General features: G+C 41.2%; 1 protein-coding gene across 1 annotated transcript in view; it reads left to right on the top strand.

Moving 5' to 3' along the window:
- CFAP300 (cilia and flagella associated protein 300) overlaps window positions 1-9,913 on the top strand; it is a 36,026-nt gene extending 26,113 nt beyond the window's left edge. The window contains exons 5-7 of the mRNA XM_058662533.1: window positions 3,463-3,635; window positions 8,520-8,586; window positions 9,701-9,913. Of these exons, the coding sequence (XP_058518516.1) occupies window positions 3,463-3,635; window positions 8,520-8,586; window positions 9,701-9,829 (369 nt within the window). The 3' untranslated portion in view covers window positions 9,830-9,913. The remainder of the gene's footprint in view (window positions 1-3,462; window positions 3,636-8,519; window positions 8,587-9,700) is intronic.
- The last annotated feature ends 10,650 nt before the right edge of the window (window positions 9,914-20,563 follow it).

Here is a 20,563-nt window from a genome sequence, read left to right as displayed (position 1 = left end):
GGAAAACCGGCTGCTTCACTTCTGCTCCAGATTCCTGCTTATGCCTTTGCTTCAAGTAAGGCAACAGGAGATGCTCCAAGTACTTGGGCCCCTGTCACTTGTATGGAGACCCAGGTGAAGTTCCTGGCTTCTGGCTTCTGCCTGGGTCAGATCCTGCTGTTGCAGCCATTTGGGGAATAAATCAGCTGATGGAAGATTCTCCCAACCCCACTCCTCCATCTCTCTCTTTCCTACTTTTCAAGTAATATTATATGTTGGGAATCTGATGATGGTTTCCACTTCTTACTAGGGTTTGAAAATTACCATCCAGGACATGTTGGTCTCCATTTCCATTGAGTGTTTCTAATTTCAGCTCTTTTCTTCATTGATCTACCCTGGCCAGGTGTCACAAGACTGTTACCTCTAATTTCAGAGAATTCACCATCATTTCTACAGAAAGATCCTCATCAATGGACTTGCTTAAAAGGAGAATCTGTTTTTCAGTAGAAGACTGCAAAACTGCCTGTTACTTGTCTTATTTAGTGCTTATCTAATCTTGTGCTGGGATTCAGTGTTTTCCGCTACTTTCGTGGATTTTTGCTTTTGTGTTCTTTGCCACTCTGTAGTGACAGGGAGAGGTTTTAATTGGATTGCTTTCTGGGTGAAAAACAAATAACTTCCAGCTACAAAGGGCTCCCCATTGTGCAGCACTACAGATGTTCCTGGCAACTGCAGTGTAAATATTGGTAATAAACTCTTTGCTGACCACAACGTAGAAGTTTGATTCATTTGCAGTTATATCCCTGAGGCCTGCAAGGAGAATGAAATCTGTATGTAAATGGAGAGGATAAACAGGTATAGGATATTTTAACACAGTGTTCAAAAATTTAAGTTACTGGGCCTGCCGTGACATGCCCTGGCTACTCAGCTTCCTATCCAGTTCCCTGTGTTGGCCTGGGAAAGCAGTGGAGAATCACCCAAACGATTGGAACCCTGCACCCGTGTGGAAGACCTGGAGGAAACTCTTGGCTTCTGGCTCCTGACTGGTTCAGCTCCAGCCACTGCAGCCACTTAGAGAATGAACCAGTGCATGGAGGATCTTTCTGTCTCTCCTCTCTGCGAATCTGACTTTCCAATAAAAATAAATCTTTTTTCTTAATTTTTAAGTTACCATGTTTTTTAAAAATTATATAAGCAGCATCAGTCAGTATTTGAAAATGTTCTCATGAGGAATGCATTAACTATTCACTTCTAGGTGCTTTATCCACCCTGGTGTTAAACTCGACTTTCAGATAGCTGCAGACATGGGCTTGATATCATATAATTTTCTTAAAAGGAAAAGAGGGAAGGGCGAGTGGTCAAGAAAATGTGCAGACTTTACATGCAGCACACCCAGGCAGCAATAAACTATAGACTGCCTCCCCTTGCCTGTGTTCTACTCTATACAAGCACAAACTTGGCTTTCATCAAGTTGTAAATAAACAGATGCTCTTAAATAATGACTTGATGTCATGTTCATATATTATACAAAGGCTTCAGCAGTTTACCTAATTTATCTTGGTATTAGACAACATTCTTGCATAACACCATGTTTCCCTCATTTACTTATTTGATACCTTTAAGTATTACACAAAATTCTTTTTTTTAAGATTTAATTATTTTTATTGGAAATATTCACAGAGAGGAGAGACAGAGAGAAAGATCTTCCATCCACTGCTTCACTCCCCAAGTGGCTGCAAAGGCCGGAGCTGAGCGAGCCAGGAGCCAGGAGCCAGGAGCCAGAAGCCTCTTCCAGGTCTCCCATGCAGGTGTAAGGTCCCAAGGCCTTCGGCTGTCCTCACAAACAGGGAGCTGGATGGGAAGCGGGGCCACCAGGATTAGAACTGGCACCTATATTGGATCCCAAGCGTGTAAGGCAAGGACTTCAGCTACTAAGTTACTACATCAGGCCCAGGCAAACTTTCTACCTTTTCCCTATCTAGAGTTCTTTGTGTATTTTTTTTCTCTTGCTACTTTATTTCTTGGTTAAAGATTTTTGTTTGTTTATTTTTCATTATGTTGGTCTTACTGTATCCTTGTTTTATTGTTAACTACTTCACATTCTTTTTTGATAAAAGATTTATTTGTTTGTTCGTATGGAAGATAGAGTAATAGGGAAAGACAGAAAAAAAGATACCTTGCATCATCCAATTTACTCCCCAAATGGCCACAACTTCCAGGGCTGGGACAGTTTGAAGCCGGGAGCTAGGACTCCATCCTAGTCTCCCACTTGGATGACAGGGGCCCATTTGGACTATCTTTTACTGCTTTCCCAGGTGGATTAGCAGACAGCTGGATTGGAAGTGAGGTAGCCAAGATAGCATCTTGATATGGGATGCTGGCATTGCAAGCAGTAACAACCTGAGGTACCACAACACTGTGCCGTTCAAATTATTTTATAAAATAGGTGGCATAGAAAGAACTCAGTAAAATAAGTATATATATTTTAAATTTATCACCTTGTTTCTGCTTACTACCATCAATCAATAAATGAATTGTCTTGTAATGCCCAGTAGAGCAAAAATATCCCTCACATCAGAGCTAGTTGAGTGTTAGCTAAATCTGAGGAGACCAAGGGACAGTGTGTATATTTAATGCATAGTAATCTTAGAAAGGGGAGCTGGAAAAGGCGAGGGAGATTTGAGGCTTCAGCACCCTCTTGTTCACATTTGAAGAGCTGTGGGAAGAAGGGAAGAAGTAATGAAAGCACTTAAAAAACGACTATCTGTATTTACTCTGTAAATAGAATTGAAGGTGAGATACCGTATGATAATGAGACATTTTCCCACTTATTTTCAAATAAGATTTGAAATAATCTCAGAGCAAAAATACAGTATCCTTAGAATAATTACTAAAAATATACACTAGGATTAGGGCCCAGTGTGATAGCTGAGCAGCTAAAGCCCTCACCTTGAACACACTGGGATCCTGTATGGGCGCCGGTTCTGATCCCAGAGGTCCCAATTCCCATCCAGCTCCCTGCTCGTGGCCTGGGAAAGCAGTTGAGGACGGCCCAAAGCCTTGAGATCCTGCACCCACACAGGAAACCCAGAAGATGCTCCTGGCTCCTGGCTTCTGATCAGTTCAGCTCTGGCTGTTGCAGCTGCTTGGGAAGTGAACCATCAAACGGAAGATCTTCCTCTCTATCTCTCCTCCTCTCTGTACATCTGCCTTTCCAATAAAAATAAATACATTAAATATATGTATATATATATATATATACATACATACATATATATACTAGGACTAAAAATTAATTGGAAACACAGTCTTAGCTTCTGTGTTTTAATATTTGATTTTTTTTCTTTCATAGAATATGAAAAGGAAGCAAAAATAGGCATAGATAACAGATTATCGTCTCCAGCTGCCTCAGGACTGCTGCTTCAAATAGATCTAACATTTTAAACCATATACATTGAAGCTATTTAAAAATTGTCGTCTTAGGTTTTACTAGAAGAAGACTCAGAAAAATATGAAATATTCAGCCCACCAGATAGAGAAGAGTTCCTGTTTTGTCTTTTTAAACATCTTTGCCTCGGTGGATCCCTTTGTCAGTATGAGGATGTGATTAATCCGTATTTGGAAACAACAAAGCTTATCTATAAGGATCTGGTGAGGTAAGCTTGACAGTTTATCACAGTGGGATTCCCAGGCATCACTTCATGATCATGTTAACAAGTACAGTGTATAAAAATAGCACGGCTTTGACCCCTTCTTTTAACTTCCTTCCCTACCAGGCCTTTAGGATTTCCTGATATCCCTGAAGCTCTTGGAATTCTTACTTCATCACCTTCATCTCCTTCCCTCATTCAGATCTGTCACCCTCTCTGTTCCTTTTGTAACAGCTACCATTTTCCAGGCCTCTTCCTCTCTCCTTTCCCCCCGCACTGCACCTTCCAAATGTCAGAGGAACACAAGCACGCCCGTAAGATGTTTGAGTTTGCTTGACTACTAATAAAAAATTACTACCTTTGTTTCAAAGAGGTGGAAAAAAATTTCAACTAGGTGTAATCTTTACTTTTTCTAATGGATTGAAACTATACAGTTTGCTTTTTGGTATTCTAGAGCTTATGTTTTTTCTTTTTAAAGATCAGATGAGAATTAAAACTTTACAATTTTTTAGAACTATACTTTTTTTTGACAGAAGTGAATATTCTTTAGTTGGATCAAATTTATAGGCAAAAGGGGTAGAACAAGTGAAAGCATAGTGTCCTAGACCTTGGTTATATAACTTTATTTTAATAAAAGCAGCAGGATTCTTATTTTGTTCCTAATTTTCTTACACCCAACACCTTAATTCTCATCTGTGCCATATAGCTATATAACAGGATGCAGTGTTCAGTTTATTTCTGATATGATTTTTAAATACATGTATATAATCTGTCTCTGATTTTAAAGAAATGGTTATTGTGCCAATGCATAAAAATTATTAAAAGAGCCACAGTAGAATTTCAGCAGAATCATGCACACTATCTATGTCAGACATGTTGCATGTGAAGCATTTGCATGTCTTATAAAACTTGCTAGAGCACTTCTAAGTTTTAAAGATACTCCTTCAAACACACATCCTGCCACCACTCCTGCTGCTGTGTTGTGTCCCATCAGCCCCAGGAACCTGTGGAATTCCTCACCACCATGTTCTGTTTGGGAGGAGATTCTGGTGGAGATGCTTAAAACAGAAAAGACTAAAACCTAAGCATTACAGCAACTGCTGTTTGCCTCAACATTCCGTTCTCTGGATTCTCAGTTGTATTTTCTGTGTGCTAAGGCAAAGAGTAGCCAAGAGGCATGATGTCTGTCAGGAGGAAAAGGATTTTCTTCTGTGGAATCAACCAGGCAACAAGCAAGTATTAATATGGTACACAAAATTCTACCAGGGTCTAAAGAGGGTAGAAAAACATCAGACAACCCTCTTAATCTTAAGGAAATTACAACAAATAATAGAAAAGTAGTCATTTCGAATTTTTAAGGTAAAACTTTTCATATAATCAAAGATTCCGTTCTTTGTAGGTAAATGTTTATATCTCTTCATATTTAATGTTACAATTAGTGCCCCCAGGAGTTAAAAAGAAGTAGTTATCAGTGCAAATGTTAGCAATCTGGGAATTCTTAATGGAATGCAGTTCCTGAATACTGACCAAGAGGAGGTCAGTCTGTTTCCATTTTACAGGAGGTACCTGCCGACTCGGTCCCTCTAGGGAAGACAAGAAAAGACATTAGCCCAATTACAGCTGTACTTCCCTTTGAAACCATTGAATACTTCCCTTGATGATCCAAGTTTGAGCATAGTTGCACATTTCTTTGCTGAATGAGGTAAGGATATGAAATGGTCTTTCCAAAGTAGCTACAGTAAAAAAAATATGATTACACTAAAGTTAAGATGGTTTATGGTCCAACAGAAAACAACTGAATGGATTAAGGAATCTCAGAGTCCCTTAAGAGCTATGTTGGCTTCCTTATCACATGAGTGACTTGTGGCTTTTCTGGTATTTCTAATGTTGATTTGGGTCAAATGCTATGTCTTATAATTAAGTGGCAGTCAGTGGTCAAGGTATACAGTGGATTAATGTTGCGATTGTCAAGAAGCATTTTAGCAGTGGAAGCACAGGTGGAACTAGAAGTATCTTAAATAATTTCTCAGAATGCCAAAAAATCTCTTCAATCTATTTTTTACTGGAAAGGCAGATTAACAGAGAAGGAGAGACAGAAAAGAAAGATCATCCACCTGCTGGTTGACTCTCCAAGTGGTCACAAGGGCCAGAGCTGAGCCAATCAGGAGCCAGGAGCCTCCTCCTGGTCTCCCACGTGGGTGCAGGAGCATAAGGCCTTGGGCCATCCTACACTGCAATCCCAGCCTTAAGGGAGCTGGAAGGGAAGTGTAGCAGCCAGGTCAGAACCAGTGCCTATTTGGGATCCCAGCACTTGAAGGGGGAGGATTAGCCAGTCAAGCCACCACACCCAGCTCCGTCATAAAATTTCATAATCCAATTATCCAAGACAGTGTTTCCCCCGTCTCTTAATTTGCCTTTTGGGTATATTTTGCATTTTAGCAAAGTATCTGCTACCTTCTAGTTATGCTTGTACATGCAGTAACTGCTTTGCAGTGTCTAACCTAGCCTGCCCTAGCAGATAAACATCATCACTGATATATTCTAGCAGAGTCCACCATTTGTAACAGAAGATGTTGAGGGTACACCACAGTGTGTGACTCTAGGAACCTCTGGCTCAGACAAAAGCATAAAATCTTCCTTATCTATTATTACAGATCCAATAAAATGCATCTTTTAAGTGTTTGGGGAAATGCTTTCCATCCATGGAGTACGGTTTGTTTAAATCAAGTAGGCAGTAGAACCATCTCATTAAAAGTAAATGATCAATTGTTTCATTACATTTCAAAATGTATATGCAGAGATAATTCCATAGTGACTCATCCTGTGCCTGTGTCTTTTCTACTTTAGATATTAAACAGATGGTCTTGTCCAAGTTTTTGGAGCATTCCCCAAACTACTACGTATCCACCCCAGATGTGAACTTTTATTATTTGAACTAAGAAACTTGTATTATGGCCTTCAGATGCTAGCTCAGCAATGGGATTCTTGCTTTTTAAAATGAGCCAAGTTGCCTAGAATAGCCTATATACCCTGAAATTTGAAGTTAATAAGATCCTCAGAAATCATCACAAATCATATTTGTTATTTGTAAATCATTAGAATAATTTCACTCTAAAAATATTATATGAAAATTATGTTCCAGCATTCTTAAAAACCATGACTAAATGAAGCAATTAGTGACAACTGAAGATCTGGTACAGTACAGTTCTTAGAACACTGGGGACAGGCATGTGGCCGAGTGTCCCACATTGGAGTACACAGGTTCTGCTCTATACTCCGGTTCCTGATGCCAGCTTCCTGGCAAGACGTACTCTGATACTCAGTTCACTCTCTTCATTGCTGTCATTAATCTTTGGTAACTACAGTATGAAAAGCTACATGAAGATTTTAATATTGTATCAATTATTAATACATAATTTAAGAAAAATATTCATTTATGTATTATTTGAAAGGCAGTGTCACAGAGAGAGTAGAAGAGTCAGAGATAGATCATCCATCTACTAGTCACTCCCCAAATGTTCTGCAAAAAACCAACTCCCGAGCCAGGAGCTTCCTCTGGGTCTCCCACACCGGTGGCAGAGGCCCAGTGACTTGAGCTGTCTTGTGATACATTCCCAGGCCTGTTAGCAGGGAGCTGGTCAGAAGTGGAACAGCTAGCCTTGAACCAGCGCCCACATGCAGTACTGTTGCAGCAAGCAGCAGCTTAACTTGCTGAAACCACAGTGCCAGCCCCACAGATCATTTTCATTCCATTATCTCACTTAATTCTCACGTCTAAGAAGGAATCAAAGTATGGTTAGTTTGACTATGGGAAATGAGGCTCAGCCCCAAAAGACGACGAAAGGGTGAAAGGGACTTTGTATTTTGGCTATGTGACCCTTTGTTATGTTTCCATCTGTCACTATAACTGTGTATACTTCAGTCTGATTTTAGAAATCTGTTTGTCTAATAATTGTCCCTGTGGTTTGGGAGAGTCATTTCATCATCCAAGTTTCAAATCTTCTAACTTTAACATTCAGTTTGCAGCGATTTGAATTCAGCTGACTTTTGCCCTGTCCTCAAATGATGTCTCTGAATGTCTCAGATGCCATTCTTTACAAACCACTTTAATTGGGCATTACGTATCTCCATTTTCTTTTTTTTTTCCAAAGATGATTTCTTTATTTGAATAACAGTTACAGATAAGAGAGGGAGACACACACAGAGATACCATTCTCCCACTGGTTCACTCACCTGTCACTACGAACAATCCCAGGGCAGGCCATACCAGAGCTAGGAGCAAGACATTCCAGCTGGGTCTCCCATGTAGGTGCAGGAGCCAAAGTAATTGGGCCCTGTAGGTTGCCTCAGAAGTAGAGTAGTTGGGACTCAAACTGGACCCATAGGATGGAAGCTAGCATTGAAGATTTCAAGCCACTAACCACAATGCCAGCCCCTCCATGTTCTTTATAACTAAGAACACATGAATGCTAAGAGGAATCACTACATAAAGTATATTATGACAGGACCTGGCAGAGTAGCCTAGCAGCTAAAGTCCTCACCTTGAGTGCTCCGGGATCCCATAAGCCACCGGTTCTAATCGCGGCAGCCCTGCTTCCCATCCAGCTCCCTGCTTGTGGCTTCAGAAGGCAATTGAGGATGGCCCAAAGCCTTGCAACCCTGTACCCTCATGGGAGACTCAGAAGAGGTTCCTGGCTCCTGGCTTTGGATTGGCTCAGCTCTGGCCGTTCAGGTCGCTTGGGGAGTGAATCATCGGACGAAGATCTACTTCTCTGTCTCTCCTCTTCTCTGTATATCCGACTTTGCAATAAAAATAAAATATTTGTTACAAAGCATATTATGACAGTGATTGTTATGTTTTAAATGAACCTTTTTATCTCCTTCTTTTAGTGTTCGAAAGAATCCTCAAACCAAGAAAATACAAATTACCTCTTCAGTCTTTAAAGTTACAGCCTATGTAAGTATTGAGGAGAAATTTGCAACCAAAAGTTCAGTTCGTTGTTAATCAATAGAATTATTAACAAGTAGAGTTATAAAGTAGGACATTGTACCTAGGAGAAAAGATGATGATTTAAAAATATTTTGTTTGAATTTGTCTGCTGGCTCCCTTTCTGCTACCTAGACGGATTAATACTCCTTAGTTATCTCAGAGCCAAATCTTTGACTCAGATGAAATAGAACACAGTTCCCTAGTTTTCCAGTCCATAATTTATGAGGCAATTTAAAAAATGTTTTTCCTTTTTGAAAAGCAGAGAGAAAGAAAAACTGAGCTCCCACTCATCAGTTTACCATTTCTTTTTCAAAAATATTTTTTTTTTAATTGGAAAGGCAGATTTACAGAGAGAAGGCAGGACAGAAAGATCCTCCATCTACTGGTTCACTCCCCAAATGGCCACAATGGCCGGAGATTAGCTGATCTGAAGCCAGGAACCTGAAGCTTCTTCTGCGTCTCCCAGGCGGATGCAGGGTCCCAAGGCTTTGGGCCATCCTTGACTGCCTTCCGAAGCCACAAACGGGGAACTGGATGGGAAGTTAAGCAGCTAGGACACGAACCAGCACCCATGTGGGATCCCGGTGCTGGCAGGTAGAGGATTAGTGCGCTGCTCCACCACACTTCCCTCCCACCCACTACCCCCCTCCCCGTTTACTATTTCTATCCCCAAATTCGCACAAGTGCTGGAGCTGGGACAAAACTGGAACACAACCCAGGCCTCTCATGAGAGTGGGAGTAACTGATACTTAAGCCATCACTGCTGCCTCTCAGGATCCTAACTGGGAGAAAGCTGAGGTCAGAAGGCAGAGCCAGGCATCCAAGTCAGGTGCTCCAATATGGATGAGGACCTCTAACCACGAGGCTAAATTCCCACTCTCCACAAGGCAAACTAAATACCATTCAGGATCCTGGCAGAGACAAGGCAAGAATTTAGCCCCTAGACCATGACACGGGGCTCAGATTGCTAATTTATCATCAAACATTTTATGTGTTTCATGATTCTTTGACAGAAAATAGTCAAATAAGTTGATTATTATTTAAATATATCTGTGTGCTAATTAAGTTTCGTCTTTTTCAGGATTCTACTGGTATGTGTTACCCTTCAACAAAGCATCATGAACAGACATTTTCTTACTTTATTGTGGATCCCATGAAGCGTCATGTTAATGTTTTATACCACTGTTTTGGTGTGGGGGAAATGTCTTGATTCTCTTTCACATTATCTGTATCTGTTATTTTAAAATTAGCTTTTTTTCTGTTGCTAATGTTAAATATTTACCATGCAAGTTAATTAAAGTAGCACATTAAAGAATTAATTAAAGCAGAAGAATACCAAGATGTCTTCACAATTGTAACAGGAAAGTAAACCTCTCTACCATTGATCATTAATGTGAATTGTTAGCCTTGCATGAGATTCATTTAAATGTAATTTCTTCATTACATGTCTGCACCTACCATCCTTTTGCTTCATTTGGTCTACTTAATATCCTCAGTAAGAAAGCTTCTGATAGGATTTTCAAACTCTGTATCACATAATAACACTTCAGCTTCCTTTAGCTGACACAAGGATAATATGTAAGCAGAAAGTTGCCCTGATGGAATTATTTGGTGAACAAAGGAGAAACAGGTTGTTTAGTTCTGTTGTTCATTAAAGTGATAGCATGAGCATACAGTTTAAATGTTTTAATGGAAAAGCTAATTCATGTATATTCCATAGGTGGTGATGGACAAACTGTGGAAAATATGAGACTTTGAGGAGGGATCAGTTTGGAATACGGGGCTTCTGTGTTGTAAGGATAAGGATGCTAAAATTCAGTTTATGCCTGGATTTTAATCTGGAAGACAGCAGTTAGGCTATAAGGCCTAGAAGTAAGTTTATTTTACTCTAATTCCTTACACAATGTTTTGGCACATTATATATGTCTAATGAATGAATAGCCGCTTTCCAGGTATGGTTAGATGGATTATATACCCCTTTCCTGAAATGTTGGTGAACAGAAATGTTACAGACATCAAGTTTTCCTGATTTGGGAACACTTGCATAGACTTCAATGGTTGCACATCCCAAATCCAAAATTTTATAATTAAGAAACATATTGGGTTTAGAATAGGACCAATCACTTAGTTTAAGCAACAAAAAAGATTCAGGTTCAAAATATTTCATGTTTTACATTTTTGCATTAAGAATGTTCAATCAATAATAACTATGGAATTTTAAAAATTATATAAAATATAAAATCAAGAACTACAATGCTTATTTGCTACCAGCCTTCCTACATACCATGCAATACCCTAGGCTCTGAGGACCCTCTCAGTCAGTTGATTAGTGATCCTGTCTGAATTCCAAGTCTTTAATAGACACTGTAATTCACTGGGGGCAGTACATATTTACAGTGAATCCAGTACCAAAGGTAACCTGTAAAAAGAAAAATCATAGTTCCAGACATGAATTTTACATGAATTTTAAAATGGAGAAGGTCACTGTAAACAAGCACTAGGAAAGGCTTTGGATTCTGTGCAAGGTGACAGAGGCTTTCAGCAGCTGAAAGGAGAGTTGCTCAAGGGAGAGCCTGAGGCAACAGGGGAGTCTGAGTCTGGCACTGGGATAGAAGTGGGAGGCAAGGACGGGAAGCTGATACTGCAGAACCATCAGCTCTTTTTTCTCTGCTGCAAAGGTTCTCATAGAATGTACTTTTGAGGAAAGATTACTCGATTTTGAGAAGATCATTTTACCAGCTCGTCTGTGTTTATGCAGTTTTCCTTGTGGAGAAACGGAGTAGTGACAAAGAATTTGGATTGGGCTGTAGATGCCTGTTTTTTTTTTTTTAAGATTCATTTGTTTTTATTGGAAAGGCAGATATACAGAGAGGAGGAGAGACAGAGAGGAAGAAACTCCGTCCAATGGTTCACTCCCTAAGTGACCGCAATGGCTAGAGCTGAGTCAATCTGAAGCCTGGAGCCATGAGCCTCTTCCAGGTCGCCCATGTGGGTGCAGGGCCCCAAGGCATTGGATTGTCCTGTTTTCCCAGGCCACAAGCAGGGAGCTGAATGGGATGTGTGGCCACAGGGATTAGAACCGGCACTCATATGGGATCCCACCGCTTTCAAGGCGAGGACTTTAACTGCTATGCTACCGCGCTGGGCCCTGTTGGGTTCTTAATTAGGCCATTAGCTGATTATTTAACTTTTCTGCACTTTCATTGCAGAGAAAATAATAGAACTGTCTCAGGCTCAGAATGATGCTCAGCATGTATTTTATGAATTTTGACTATTCATTCTCTACTGAGGAAATATGAAAAAGAAGATAAATGATCTGAATGATGATACAGAACGCTCTCTTCCTCGGGCAGGTGTTTGTTCCAATAGTGAGGTTCTAGTCTGGGATGTCCACTCTCGCTATCAAAGCACCTGCTACAAGTCCTACCTCTTCTGGTGGGAATCACCTTCCTGCTGATGTGCATCTGTGGGACAGCAGATGATAACTCAGGTGCTTAGGTGGCTGACACCCTTTGGGAAACCAGGAGCCCCAGCTTCGGTCTGGCTGAGCTTTAGCTATCGTGAATCATTCAGGCAGGTATAAGTTCTGTGTTTCTCTGCCTTGCAATTAAAAAATGAAAAATTAATAAACATTTTTAAAGATTTATTTATTTTTCTTGCAAAGGCAGGTTTACAGGGAGAAGGTGAGCTGATCTGAAGCCAGGAGCTTCTTCCAGGTTTCCCACTTGAGTATAAGGTCCCAAGGCTTCAGCCCATCCTCTGCTGCTTTCCCAGGCCATTGGCAGGGAGCTGGATGGGAAGTGGAGCAGCTAGATCATGAACTGGCCCCCATTTGGAATCCTGGTGCTTGCAAGTCATTGAGCCATCACAACTGGCCTTAAGTAAGCTATAAAAACACCTGTGGCAGATGTTATAGCAAATGGGGGAAGATACCTCTTTCAGACACCAGTATCTCATATCATAGTTCTTGGTTCCAGTCCCAACTAAGGCACATGGAAGGCAGCAGATGACAGCCCAAATGCTTGGGGTCCTGCTCCCATGTGGGAGACCCTGCCGGTGTTCTAGGCTCCTGGCTTCCCCCAGGCCATGCCCTAGCTACTGTGGCCATTCAAGAAATGTAACAGTGTTCCTTTTCCTTCCATCTGTCACTCTGCCTTTGAAATTAATAATGAAATTTTTTTAAAAAGATTTATGTATTTTATTGCAAAGTCAGACGTACAGAGAGCAGAGACACAGAGGAAGATTGTCCGATGATTCACTCCCCAAGTCACAGCAATGGCCAGAGCTAAGCCAATCTGAAGCCAGAAGTTAGGAGCTTCTTCCAGGTCTCCCATGCAGGTGCAGGGACCAAAGGATTTGGGCCATCCTGGACTGTTTTCCCAGGCCACAGGCAGGGAGTTGGATTGGAAGCAGGGCCGCCAGGATTAAAACCGGCGCCCATATAGGATCCTGATGCATGCAACACGAAGACTTTAGCTGCTAGGTTACTGTTCCAGGTCCCATAACTAAACCTTTTAAAAATAAATAATTTGTAAAGGTCTATCAGAATTTTTCTTTATCGAAGTTTTCTTAAGATCAGAATTGCTTTTCTACAGATTGGTTTGTCCATCCTTTCTGGCCTACAGAATGTTGGAGGTCATGTACCTTTTCTGCAGCACTTTGCACACTGGGAATGATTTGCCCAACTGCTTATAATAATTTGTTTAATCATCTATTTTTCATGAAAACGTCAACTGTCTATTTCAATTAGTCTTGCATCTCCCATGCCTAACATTGTTTGGTGCTTGCATGACATTGAGTACATATTCACCTTCTAATAACCAGCGTCTGTTTCAGGGGGAGAAGCTGGGCCCTGGAAGTGTGACTTTTGGCAATGCAGTGAAAGGGAAGGCTCAGTGGCCAAGGTCTGCAAGCATGGATACTCTGCAGGCACACTGGTAGACTTTAGGAGCTTTCATAATGAGATCTGAAGTTTCTAGTGCCTTTTGTTACATTTTGTGAACTATTATGGTCTAGATTTGGCTGGACAGTGTTGGCTTAGAGATACAGCCTGGGAGCCTGCCTGTGGCAAAACTGTCCCTGGAGACCAGCAGCAGCCTATGGAAACCAAATTTTAAAAAGTGAGTTGTGATCAACTCAGACTAGAAAGATTAGAGTAAGATAGCTGATCCTGTGACAGCAGACTTTCTGTAACTTGAGAACATTCTTTGGAAATTACAAATGTTGCTTAAGGAAAATGTCTCAAAGAATTGTAACTTATAAATTAGAGGAGCCTTAGGCTGAAGGAGGGAGAATTTGGTACATTTCGGTCTCATGAGGCAAAAAAATAAATACAAAGATGCAGAAAAAACCAAATGGTGGTTTGGAGGGACCAGAGAGTAACAGAAGTAGCTACTAAGTAAAAACAGTGAAGACCAGTTAGAGGGAACTTAGTCACAGAGGGTTTTCAGTACAAAGCTAAGACATTTTAAAGTTTTAAGTACATGATGCGTAAGTTTTGAGTAGGTGTAGAAGCAGCATGACAGTGATATTCTAGAGAGATCAATCTGGCAATGATAGATTGGGATGAAAAAAGTCCAAAGTCTATTAAATAATGTAATTAAATCTGTTGCAACCATTGTCATTCAAAGCACAGAATTAGCTGAGCTTATAGCAAAGAAAACCTCTTTGGGTTTCATACAGTATATGACAATGAAGTGCTCATCAGGAAAAAGAAATAAGTAAATAAAAAGGCTGGTGAAGGGTTAGCAGCCTGGGTGAATTATGTGGTTTTGGGTTTTTGAGGTACTGAGGATCAGGAAGTGGGCACTGTGGCCGGAAGTTGTGGTCAGAGTGGGAAAATCCCTAGCTCGGCACTTCCCCTTGGGTTCAGATTGAGGGGCCTGTCATGTGTGTTCCAATCTTAGAACTTCTTAGAACTTTAGCAATGAGCCTGAAGCTTCTAAAAACCAACTGGGGCGTTTATAGAAGACTGTCTGGTTAATCAGCTTGTGCAAAGAATTAATCTCAACTGTTCTTTCCACAAATACTTATTGATGACCCTCTTGTGATTGGTGGCCACTTTTTAGGCTTTACAAATAATGGCAATGACAAAAACAAAAGGTTCTGTATTAGGAAGCTTATATTCTAATTCCCATACTTATGTTGGGCACAACAGAAGAAAAACAGTAAATTATTCTCAATGTATTTGAAGTCTTATTGAGACTGTAATTGCTGAAAGATTTCAGAGGATCTGAAAGGTTCCTCTGGATGAGAGCCCTATTAGGAAAAATTTATGAAGAAAGAAAGAATAAGGAAAGGTAAAGGTACCCTAAAGAAAGACAAAAATGAAGAAGATTAAATTTTTATTTGCATGAGTGTTATTCACAAAGAAACCTAAAATCTTACATTTTCTTTCTTTCTTTCTTTTTAAAGATTATTTATTTTATTACAAAGTCAGATATACAGAGAGGAGGAGAGACAGAGAGGAAGATCTTCTGTCCGATGATTCACTCCCCAAGTGACCACAACGACCGGTGCGCGCCGATCCGAAGCTGGGAACTAGGAGCCTCTTCCGGGTCTCCCACGCAGGTGCAGGGTCCCAAAGCTTTGGGCCGTCCTCGACTGCTTTCCCAGGCCACAGGCAGGGAGCTGGATGGGAAGCAGGGCTGCTGGGACACAAACTAGTGGCCATATGAGATCCTGGTACATTCAAGGCGATGACTTTAGCCACTAGACTATAGTGCCAGGTCCTAATTTGTTAAATATTTTAACAATGTAATTGCTGTAAGAGGAAGACTGGGTAACCTTTAGAAAATGTAAGATTTGGGGACGGCAGCATGGCCTAGCGGCTAAAGTCCTCACCTTGAACACGCTGGGATCCCATATGGGCGCCGGTTCTAATTCCAGCAGCTCCACTTCCCATCCAGCTCCCTGCCTGTGGTCTGGGAAAGCAGTGCAGGACGGCCCAAAGCCTTGGGATCCTGCACCTGCATGGGAGACCTGGAAGAAGCTCCAGGCTCCTGTTTTCAGATCGGCTCAGCTCTGGTCATTGCAGCTGCTTAGGGAGTGAATCAATGAACAGAAGATCTTCCTGTCTCTCCTCCCTGTATATCTTGCTATATTCACCCATCCCCTTAATGTGAGATATTTTGGTAGTCTGAACAGTGCAGACAAGCATTCTTATACGGGTCTTCCTGACGAATATTCTCTAGACTTTCATCTTTCGAAACTGGAGGGTTGCACCGTATACTCAGCCTTAATAGGTATAGAAAAATTGCTCTCTAAAATCTTTAGATCTATTTATGCTACCTCCAATGATGGAAGAATTCCTATTTCAAAACTTTTTTTCATTTGGTTTTATATATGAAGGATTCTTTATTTTTCTTAAGATTTGTTTTTATTGGGTCCAGCGGTGTGGCCTAGCGGCTAAAGTCCTCGCCTTCAATGCCTCGGGATCCCATATGGGCGCTGGTTCTAATCCCGGCAGCTCCACTTCCCATCCAGCTCCCTGCCTGTGGCCTGGGAAAACAAGAGAGGATGCCCAAACCTTTAGGAACTTACTCCCATGTGGGAGAGTCAGAAGAAGCTCCTGACTCCTAGCTTTGGATCGGCACAGCACCGGCCATTGTGGTCACTTGGGGAGTGAATCATCGGACGGAAGATCTTCCTCTCTGTCTCTCCTCCTCTCTGTATATCTGACTTTGTAATAAAATAAATACATCTTTTAAAAAAAAAAGATCTGTTTTTATTGGAAAGGCAGAGAGGAGAGAGAGAGAGAAAGATCTTCCATCCGCTGACTCATTCCCCAAATGGCCACAACAGCCAGAGCTGGGCTGATACAAAGCTAGGAGTCAGGAGCTTCTTCTGACTCTCCCACATGGCAGCAAGTTCCTAAAGGTTTGGGCATCCTCTCTTGTTTTCCCAGGCCAGAAACAGAGAGCTGAATGGGAAGTGGAGGAGCTAGGACTCACACCGGTGCCCATATGGAATCCCGGCACATGCAAGGCAAGGATCTAGCCACTAGGTTATCATGCCGGGTCTGTACTTAAACACTTGAAGACCCAACCTTTAACAATTGTCAAACGTGTAGTATTTTTCAAATCGATGAATGTGAAATAGTATTATTTTAATCGCTCTAGCTTCTTTGTGGGGTAAAGCATTGATGTGTACATTTGTACTTGTGCACTGATTGTAGTGGGCAATGTTGGTGTTGAGAACCACTTCTCTTTTTTTTTAAGATTTATTTTTACTGGAAAGACAAATTTACAGAGAGAAGGAGAGACAGAGAGGAAGATATTCCAAAGCTTTGGACCATCCTCTATTGCTTTCTGAGGCCATTGGCGGGGAGCTGGATCAAAAATGGATCACCTGGGCCATGAACTGGCATCTGTATAGCATCCTGGTGGTGGTGGTTGCAAGGCATTGATTTAGCCACTAGGCCGCCAACTTGAACCCTCGTTGTTTTTTTTTTTTTTTTTTTTTTTTTTTTTTCTTAAAGGAAAGAAGGAGAAAATGATAACCAAAACCAGAAGAACACAGGAAAGAATAAAAGACTAGGAACTATGCTGGCTCTTACAATCAAAGCTGCATTCATTACTACTAAAAGCTGTATTCTGTGTCATTCAGTATTGTTAACTGGGATACTCTATTGAGGGATATACGTGACAGCGTTAATGAAAGTCTTCCATCTCCTGAATTGGCACACCTGTTAAAGATCATTTTGATAGGTAGGCTAACCTGGGTTTGAATAAGGGTGAAACTTAACATTACTTTGTGTGTTATCTCTCTCTCAGAGGAAAAAAATATAACAGACTTATTTTAACAGATACTAGGAATCTGTACATTATATTCCTTACTTTTTAAAATTTGTTTGGCTATTAGAAAGTTGTGTGGCGAAACAGGAAGGAGTAAAGCATCCAGAATAGGAGCCCGGTGTAGCTTAGCGGCTAAAAGTCCTCGCCTTGAACATGCCAGGATCCCATATGGGCACCGGTTCTAATCCCGGCAACTACACTTCCCATCCAGCTCCCTGCTTGTGGCCTGGGAAAGCAGTCGAGGACGGCCCAAAGCCTTGGGACCCTGCACCCGCGTGGGAGACCCAGAAGAGTTCCAGGCTCCTGGCTTCAGATCAGCACAGCACTGGCCATTGTGGTCAGTTGGGGAGTGAATCATCAGACGGAAGATCTCTCTCTGTCTTTCCTCCTCTCTGTATATCTGACTTTGCAATACAAATAAATAAACCTTTTAAAAAAAGGCATCCAGAATAATTTCTACTCAAGAAATTTTTTGATCACGTGGTATCTTTTATTAACATTTATCACAAAATAAACCGCTATGTTTAAAAATGCTTTCTTAATAAATATAAGTGGAGCTAGTGTTGCGGCTTATTAGGTTAAGCAAATGCCTGCTATGCTAGCATCTCATATGGGCACTGGTTGAAGTCCTGGCTGCCCCACATCTGACCCAGCTCCCTGCTAATGCACTGGGGCAAACAGTGCAAAATAGCCCAATACTTGGAACTCTGCACCCACATTGGAGACCCAAAGGGAATCCTTACATTTTAGCAGTGAACAAGCTGATGGAAGCTCTTTCTCCTCTCTCTTCCTCTCTCTTTCTCTCACATCTATCCTTCTCTCTATATAGCTCTGCCTCTCAAATAAATACATCTTTTTTGCTAATTTTTTTAAAATTTTATGGTACAATTTCATATAGACTGTGGTCCCCCCAAACTCCCACCCACTGACAGATTTTCCCCATGTTGCTACAATAGTATAGTCCTCCATAAGGAGTCAGAATTCCATCAGTCTGTTATTTAAGTGTGCCCCAGCATTGCTGGTACAGACAATGTCAGATAGTTCAGCATCTTTATTTTTTTTTAGTCCAGCATCTTAAAAGAACAGTAAGTTCAAACATACTGCCATGTCCTTAGAGATTCAGTAATTATGATCTATAATGAAAAGCCTCTTTGAAGAATATTGAAGGGCATTTTAAAAGAAAAGATAAGGGGTTATGGCCCAATGAGTCGAGCTGATGCCTGCATTGCTTGTATCTTGTATTAGAATGCAAATTTCAATTCTGGCTGTACCCACTTACGATCAGCTCCCTGCTAATGTATGTGCCTGGGAAATGTGAGTGATGGCTCAGGTGCTTGGGTCCCCCCACTCACCCAGAAGAGAATGGAGTTCTTGACTTCTGGCTTCAACCTGGTCCAGGCCTGGCCACTGTGTCCATTTTGTGAGTGAGTCAATAAGTGGAACTTTTTTCTCTCTCTCTCTTTTGCTCTCTCTCTCTCTCAGTCTCCTCCTACTCACCTAGACATTCAAATATATACATAGATCTTCAAGCAACAACAAAAGACAGGTACACGTATTTGTCCTAGCAAGTAAGACACTTGCATCTCATTTCACAGTAACTGAGCTGACACCTGACTCTGCTCTTCTGTTTTTTTTAGATTTATTTTATTTGAATGGCTTCAAAGAGGGAGGGATAGAGACACAGAAATACCTTTCATCTGCCGGTTCACTCCCCAGAAGGATGTCAGGCCCACAGCTGGACCAGGATGAAGGCAGGAGCTTGGAACTCCATCCTCCTCCATCTTTCACATGAGAGGCACGAGCCACTAGGAGAGAGTTGGACAGAGGATGCAGCAGCTAGAGCACACTGCTCCATGATGCTGGCCCCTAATTCCTATTCCTGACTCCAAGTTGCTGCTAATGCAGACCTGAAAGGCAGCAGTAATGGTTCAAACGATTTATTTCCTGCTAGTTGTACAATAGGCCTGGATTCAGTTGCCAGCTCCTGGCTTCAGCCTGGTCCACTCTGCTATAGGCATTTGAGAATGAACCAGGAAATGGATGTTCTCTAACTCTCAAGTAAATAAAAACTCCTTAAAGAGAAAAAAAGGAAGTCACAGACTGGTTTTGAGGAAGAAAGAATAATAGGCAGACAGTCTTTTCCAAGCTAAGGAAAAGTCCCAGAAGAAAACAACCCAATCTCAGGCTTCCAGCCTCCAGGACTGTGGGAAAATACATTTCTGGTGTTTAAGCCCAGTCTGTGGTGCTTTATCATGACAGTTTTAATAAAGAAATATTTGGAGGAAAGTGGATGTACTCCAGATGTGTTCTTCAACCTGAAACTGATGTTAATTATTCATAGATTTAATTGGGGAATCAAGGATGATTCTCAGACCCCAGGTTTTGATCTTTTAGAACAGTTCTACTTAAAATATCCAACAGGAAACAATCTTGTGAAGTAAAAAGGCAACAGTGAATTGAAGTCTTTGTAATCCAGAAAGGAAACAGAAATTGCATAAAACAGTTCCATGTATTAGGATGTGTTGATGAAAGTATAGTTCTCATGCCAGTGAAAGTCACTATGATTTTTTTCATCATTGTTTTTAGAGTACAAAATACAGGGCAAGTCTACTACAGTTTTGAATGGGCAAGAAAGGAGAATAAAGACTCTTCAGGGAAAAGGATGTAGAACTATAGATGACTGATGGGAGCAGGAAAGGCTGGATGGAACCTGGGAGGGCAGCCAGGATCTGACTGCAGAAATGGAAGTGTGAGATGAGAAGTCTCTGATGTCCCAGGGAAGGTCAAAGGGACTGGAGACATTTCAGACACACACACACACACACACACACCCACACACACCCCTCTCTAGCGGCCAGAAGGGAAAAGGTGACAGAGCCCCATTGGGCATTTTCCATATAGGCTGCAATCCTACCTTAAGTAATTCTCTTTTTAAAATCTTCTTGATATCAGAATTTATGCCCAACTCAAATGTTTTGAACCTAAACTTAATGTTTATATATTACAGAACAGACTCTCGTATTTTGTCTTTTGTAAAGACACTAGATAACAGTGAGCTATCTCTAGACCAGGAACTGGATGTTCTGGCTGTACCACTAAAGAGTTGTATGGCTTTGGGCAAAGCAATTAACCCAGGACTGCCTGACAGG

This window comes from Ochotona princeps, chromosome 4 (genome assembly GCF_030435755.1).
Source record: "Ochotona princeps isolate mOchPri1 chromosome 4, mOchPri1.hap1, whole genome shotgun sequence".
Classification (NCBI taxonomy): Eukaryota; Metazoa; Chordata; class Mammalia; order Lagomorpha; family Ochotonidae; genus Ochotona; species Ochotona princeps.
Note: the sequence above shows the minus strand (reverse complement) of the source record. Positions and strands in the feature narration are given on the sequence as shown.